Source organism: Mchenga conophoros, linkage group LG7 (assembly GCF_057382185.1).
Source record: "Mchenga conophoros isolate Kocher_MC1m ecotype Shallow Benthic linkage group LG7, M_conophoros_male_GT1.1, whole genome shotgun sequence".
Taxonomy (NCBI): domain Eukaryota; kingdom Metazoa; phylum Chordata; class Actinopteri; order Cichliformes; family Cichlidae; genus Mchenga; species Mchenga conophoros.
Genome location: NC_140532.1, coordinates 53,293,060 through 53,300,026, shown reverse-complemented (window position 1 = coordinate 53,300,026; position 6,967 = coordinate 53,293,060). Strand labels below are relative to the sequence as shown.

General features: G+C 40.6%; 1 protein-coding gene across 1 annotated transcript; it reads left to right on the top strand.

Annotated features, from left to right (window-relative positions):
- Positions 1-2,998: 2,998 nt before the first annotated feature.
- LOC146571124 (uncharacterized) lies at positions 2,999-6,405 on the top strand (the record flags this gene model as incomplete). Its single annotated transcript, XM_085279568.1, has 2 exons — positions 2,999-3,489; positions 5,546-6,405. Coding segments are annotated over 2 exons (606 nt in total), but the record flags the coding sequence as incomplete, so codon positions are not given.
- Between the last annotated feature and the right edge of the window lie 562 nt (positions 6,406-6,967).

Here is a 6,967-nt window from a genome sequence, read left to right as displayed (position 1 = left end):
TTATAATTGATGTGCCTATTTGATCTCCCTCTTCACCATGAGAAAAGCCATCTGAATAAACAAGGATGGTGTAAGTTTACGGCATCAATATGCATTCCTTTCCTCTTCTTCTCGTGCTCGTACCAAAATCCAGGAGACCTTTAAGAATAACTCAAACCCTGAATGTGTCGTACTCACATTCGAGGCCACCTGTCACATTTTCCACTGAGCAAGCAGAACTCTGTCGACTGCTTCCCCCTCTCAAAGAAAATATTGAATGTAACTTGATAACAGATCTGACAGGAAACTAAAAACAAAGAATTTTCAATTTTTGTCTAGCTAACAGTAACAGACAATTACCTTTTTTTTAGTCTGAGCCTGTAGAGCTACAATAGGAATCTAGTATCTCAATTATGTATCTCGCACGGATGCATTCTTTCACAAACAAAACCTGAATGTGAGATGGAAGTAATATAATTGAGCTTTGTAATTGGCCGATTTCAGAATTCCAATCAACCAATTGTGAGTCCTTTTCCTTTCTGCTTCTTTGCACATTTAGATGTTGAGTCATGCAAACCGGTGGGCCTGGGGGATCAGGAAAACATAATGAAGTGCACTTATTGTGTTTCTGCTACCTGGCGACTGCAAACACTAACAGAAATAAAGGCGTCGTTTCGCATGAGACTTTTCCTTTATTGGTAGTAAAATTTGGATTCAGCAGGGAGATCTGCCCAGGAGCAGACTGCAGTGCCTTATTAGCCCTGGGGAAAGGGAGTGGGCCCTTTCGTGCCATGTTCACAGAGGCACGTCACAGGCTATTTGTCATTTTACGCATGTGTGTCTTAGTGTGTGTATGTGGGGGAGGGGAAAACTGAAAAATAGTCACATCTCTATTCCTATTGCAGTTCTTCTCGTGCTTCTTTAGCGGCCTAGGACAATCACAGTTTCGTTGCTTTTTTTTTTTTTATAAGATTTTAAAAATGATATTGGAGCACTTTGTCCCTTTAGATTAAATAAACTCATTTAGTTTACATAGAGAAATATCACAAATTATAAATTTCACTCAATGGCTAGTGGTTAGAAAATTGGTGGATGAATGAATGAGCTCTACAAAATGTCCCTTTTGGTACACCCTTAATTTGGATTAGAAAAACTCTCCCAAAAAGCCCTGTAACTGGGATGAGGATATAAGAGACAACCAACACATTGCAAATATGTATGAAAAATACAGGTCCTGATAAATAACTCAACAAACTTGAAGACTTAAAGGTACAGTCAGCTGTTTTTTTCATTTATTATTAAAAGAAGAAAACAATACTGTACTCATAAATGTACTTTAATTAGTGTAAATAAACTTACGTATTATTCAAGGTATTGTCAAAATGACTTATTGTCAGTAGATTAGGCATACGAACCTCACGTCTTCAAACAGTTTACGGCGAGCTAGCTAAACAACAGCAGCTAGTTATAAGCACATTATGCCAGCTAACATTAGGCTTGAGTGTCATACGTTTCCTCTCATAAACCTCTCTATATTCTCTGCGTTCTCAGATCGTGTCATAGTCCAACAGTGTTAGATCTATTTCAAAGAAGGTTTTGCTAACATTGGCTAACAGCAGCTGACAACATCAAAAAACAGCAGCGCTTTCCAACAGAAAAGTTCAGGATATCCTCAAAATCTCACCTCAGTATCGCTGTCATTGGACATAGGTGACTGTCACTGACTTATTAAATTTTTACACATTGTAACTTTAGGATCATGTATTATTAGGAGTGGTAGGTGTCAAGTCATCGTATCCAAGTCACCAAACTGGACCTCTTGACCATGTTTGCCATGTTAGCGCCATTTGGAAGACACAATTAGTACAAAATGAAAGACCCAAGAGGTGAAATGAATCAGTTTTCTACCCTATAAAGTGTTTTAGACTTCAGACAGGAAATGATGGAAGGATGGATGAATTAGGGCTATTTATATCTGTGGGCATATAATCCATTGCATGGGCGTGGCATCATTTCTTACCTCTTTTCTCTGGATAGCCTTTTGGAATATTGCCGCTTTGTGACTATTTCTGATAGAAAGTGACAGTCTAAATGCTGCAAAGATATGCTTTTGAAGGATGATGGCAGAGCTGAAGTGAAATGAAGCATAAGCCCTGGGGATCAATACACCCCAGAGTGAGTCAACAGGAGACAGACACACACACAAAACTTTCCTTCCTTCCAGAGAGGAAATGTTCACTCCATAAATATTTGGAGTTTGCTAATTGAAAGAATCTGCGCAGCTTAAATTCTGGGAGGTTCTTTAAACACTGCGCTCATATGGATCCTTTGTATCTGTGAAATGAGCTGAGGCTATGGTAAACAGACAGACGCACATTCGAGGACACAGATACACACACAGGTTAGATTTAATCAGCTATTGGTATTGTGTGTTTGATAGTCCGTTGTTATCCAACTGAAGACCCTTTGTTTTGCTTTGCCATCAGTGGCGCATTATCCTCACATTGTGACTGACAGGCTGGTTACACGCAACACAGCGTAGATGCGCTCAGAGTAGGCAAATTCAAGCTGCCCTCTGGGGGAAAGGACTGCTTGAAATTCTAAAAACATGTTTGCATGTGACTGTGTTTGCATTCCGAATGAAAATTTTATGAACAAAGGTGTGTTTTTTTTTTTTTTTATTACTGTAGTACACACAGACACAGACCTGCTAAAGCTTATGGACACCTAAAGTAGAGTATGGAGGAGCAGCTGGAGCAGTTACTCTCAGTAGTTAGACAACTAGCTCATCTTTGTACTACAGGGTGATGTTGTTGTAAGCCTTTCCACTTAAGATGCAAGACTTCAGCACAAGCCATTGTTGATTATCAGCAATGCATTACAGCAGAGCCAGTTTCACATGAGTCTGTGTGAAATGATATGTGGCGGGGTTGGATGATTTTCTATGCAGGAATCTCTCTTTGTGTTAATAAGTCATGGTCTCTAGAGGCTGGTGTCAGGGTCAGTAGTTAATTTGTAACCTGTCCCCTATAAGAGTCTTCACTGTTATCCAGTTTCCAGCCAGTATACCTCTGCATTCACAGCATGGTCCCGTTTAGAGAACGGTGGTGGGGAAGTGGGCTGCAACAAGGCTGGAGAATGCCTGATGAACACTGGAAGCATAATGCTAATAGTGGCTATCCTGTACACTTGCATTGATTGGTGGATTCACTTCAAAGATCCCCAAGAAGAGCTGAAACAACTGATTGGCCCTTTCCTGGCCATAGTCGCACTTGGTTTCCTATTCCTAGGTTTCTTCTTGCATGTGAAGGCTCACGACGATGGAACACCTATGGTGCACACCTTCCGAGTTTTACCATTTTTGCCAATTACATCACCGACGCCAGTACTAGTTAAGTCAACTGGTAAAACTCAAGAAGCACGCCAGGCCAATGGGTCCCAGACTGACAACTCCGTGAACGACATTGATGGAGCACTGCCTCCATATGATGCGGTGTATCGTGCAAACAGGTAGGAAACCATGCTTATTGTGAGGAATATAACCCGAAGAAGAACAGCTGTAGTCCCGCTGGGGTTCACCATTATTTAAACATGCTGTTATTTTAGAGGTCTGGCTTTGGAAGATGGGTACATATGCAACGTGTCGAGGCTAGAGTGGATAAAACCAACAAAAGGCAGAGCGAATCTTATGTCAGAATTTCAGTGCGTTACAACTTGCAGCTCCTCGCTGAGCTCATTAAAGCAGACACTGTGTGCCAGGGTTCATTTCATACTAGCCACAAGATCACTTTTCTCTCAGCCCAAAGTGGTTCTTGGCCGTCACTGCACTCCCAAGTCAATTATGGCGTAATTAAGGTCTCTCTGATAGTCGACACCTCAGTGTTGATTACCGCTGAAATTACTAAGCAATGTGGCACATGAGTGCTGGTTTTTGTAACTCTGAAAAAGTGACTAAATGATGGATTTTTTTCAGCTTGTTTCCACAAAGTAAACTTAGTACTGTCTTAGTGAAATTGGAATGATTAATTCAATTCAATTCAATTCAATTCAATTTTATTTATATAGCGCCAAATCACAACAAAAGTCGCCTCAAGGTGCTTCATAGATACAGAGAAAAACCCAACAATCATATGACCCCCTATGAGCAAGCACTTTGGTGACAGTGGGAAGGAAAAACTCCCTTTTAACAGGAAGAAACCTCCAGCAGAACCAGGCTCAGGGAGGGGCGGGGCCATCTGCTGCGACCGGTTGGGATGAGAGAAGGAAGACAGGATAAAAGACATGCTGTGGAAGAGAGACAGAAGTTAATAACAGACATGATTCGATGCAGAGAGGTCTATTAACACATAGTGAGTGAGAAAGGTGACTGGAAAGGAAAAACTCAATGTATCATGGGAATCCCCCGGCAGCCTACATCTATTGCAGCATAACTAAGGGAGGATTTAGGGTCACCTGGTCCAGCCCTAACTATATGCTTTAGCAAAAAGGAAAGTTTTAAGCCTAATCTTAAAAGTAGAGATAGTTTCTGTCTCCCGAATCCAAACTAGAAGCTGGTTCCACAGAAGAGGGGCCTGAAAACTGAAGGCTCTCCCTCCCATTCTACTTTTAAATACTCTAGGAACAACAAGTAGTTCTGCAGAGCAAAGTGCTCTAATAGGGTGATATGGTACTACAAGATCATTACGATAAGATGGGGCCTGATTATTTAAGACCTTGTATGTGAGGAGCAGGATTTTGAATTCAATTCTGGATTTAACAGGAAGCCAATGAAGGGAAGCCAAAACAGGAGAAATATGCTCTCTCTTTCTAGTCCCTGTCAGGACTCTTGCTGCAGCATTTTGGATTAGCTGAAGGCTTTTCAGTGAGTTTTTTGGACATCCTGATAATAATGAATTACAGTAGTCCAGCCTGGAAGTAATAAATGCATGAACTAGTTTTTCAGCGTCACTATATCCTGTTTCAACTAAACCCCCAAATAACTACTCATCCTTTAATATAACCGTCCTGCTGCCCCATCCGATTAAAAGACACTTTTACAGCATGCATGGGTAATTTTGTCATGTGAAAATTTTTAGGTCAGCATATTTGCCCAGTTTAAAAATACATATGTCATACATTTTTTTTTTTAAGAAAAAGAAAACTAACTGCAGGATCCCAGCAGCATGCAGTAACCACCAGGTGACCTTCCATTCCCGAAAGGTCGCCTGAAGGTTAAGGCTTGCGGGGAAGTTACAAGTTTTCACTTTCTTTCATTGTTTTAGAACAATTACTCCCAGCAGGCTTCCAGAAAAGCAATTTAGTCAAATAAAAAAAAAGACAGCAGGCAAAATACATTTAACCTAGGAAAACCATAAAGTGTTGCCTTGCTCATATGAACCCCCAACTTTAATGTCAAACAGAGGAACGATCAAGGGACAAGCTAAAGAAAGCGCTGAGGTTTTTCTTTGAGCGTCATCATTTGGGCCTGTAAACATTTGTAAACTACTGCTTCACTTCCTTTCAATCTGCCTATAATGTTCTGTGTGATATTTTACCCCCCCACACACACTTTCCCCCTCTCTCATAGCCCACAGAAGACAAGAGACGAAAAGGGGAGCAGTGATGAGACCTGCTCCACCTGTTCATATCCACCTGCGTACCAAGACGTCAACCCTTCCTCTGGCAAATGCAGCCGAGTATAAACCTCTCCAGAAACTCCAGAAACATCAGGAGTGTTGTATCTGTCTTTGATTTTTCTTTTCCTCACTGATCCATTAGATGATTCGTTAAAGCGATTGATTTGATCATGTCCTGTGAAATAACCCCCACACCCCTGCCACCCCCAGTATCTGTGGCGCTTCATTCCTCAGCAAAATAAGTACAGCTGGGCTTATGGCACATGTGTTATCGTGGAGCTTTCACATAATGATTATGTTTGAAATCACAAGCTCCACTAAGACGAGGCTCCCTGGAAGAAAACCTCATTCAGATTGAGATTTATGGACAGCCCTCCGTCTGAGGGCTCGAAGGTTTTGGAAACACACATTTATATTCGGCACAGAACACACACATACCACTCATCGTGTGCTTGGTTCTCACTGTACATGCCCTGTAAATGTTAGCAGAGGAAATGCAAACTATTGCCTGAAACAAACACGGGGATAGTTTATCAGAGTATACTTTAGAAGAGTTCTGTTTCTTCAGGCTCTTTGCTGGGGTAAATTAACATCAAAAGAAGAAGAAGAAGAAGAAAAACAGGACTTTACAAGTATGTTCCGAATTCTGCACAAATCCCATATCTGTGTGGCGTTCACCAACACAGTTACCTCAGCAGCAATTACCTCAGAAACAGTTACCTCAGAACCCAGACTGTAGATTTGACACATCTGTGGCAAAATGTGACTGGCGCAAAATAAATTGATCCAAACAAATTGTGTCCCCTCCTCTTCTACTGCTAAATAAAAGAATCATAAAATATTCGACTTTGACGTCTTTCGTGTTTTCCTGTGTGCACTGAAGTTGTCCAAGAGTTTATGTCTGTTGTTTGCAGCATAAACACAAGAGTCACTGCACCACACGGGGGCAGAAAGGGTGAGGAAATCAAATACACCTTCACCGGGTCAGGTCACTCAATTTATTTATTTTAACCGCAGATAGCCTATTGTGTCTACTACTGCTATTATTTTAGGCTGTATTACATTAATATTTATATTTATTTATATATGTTGCCACTTAAATTTATTTAGTGTGATATGCAGCACTTACCTTTATTTTTAAATCATTTTTCCCACTTCTATGTTTTTGAATATGTTAAATATTATTTAAATATCTAATTTCTTGTGCCATATTGCAGTAAACTATATGCAACACTTTCGGTTCTCTTATCATGAAAGTATATAAGGTCCCCCACGAAGAAAGCGTAACGATCTCCGGGTGTTCATCTTATTCGGACAAGTTAATGATATAATAAATAAATAAATACGTGCATAAAAGAGGAAACACCGCTCAG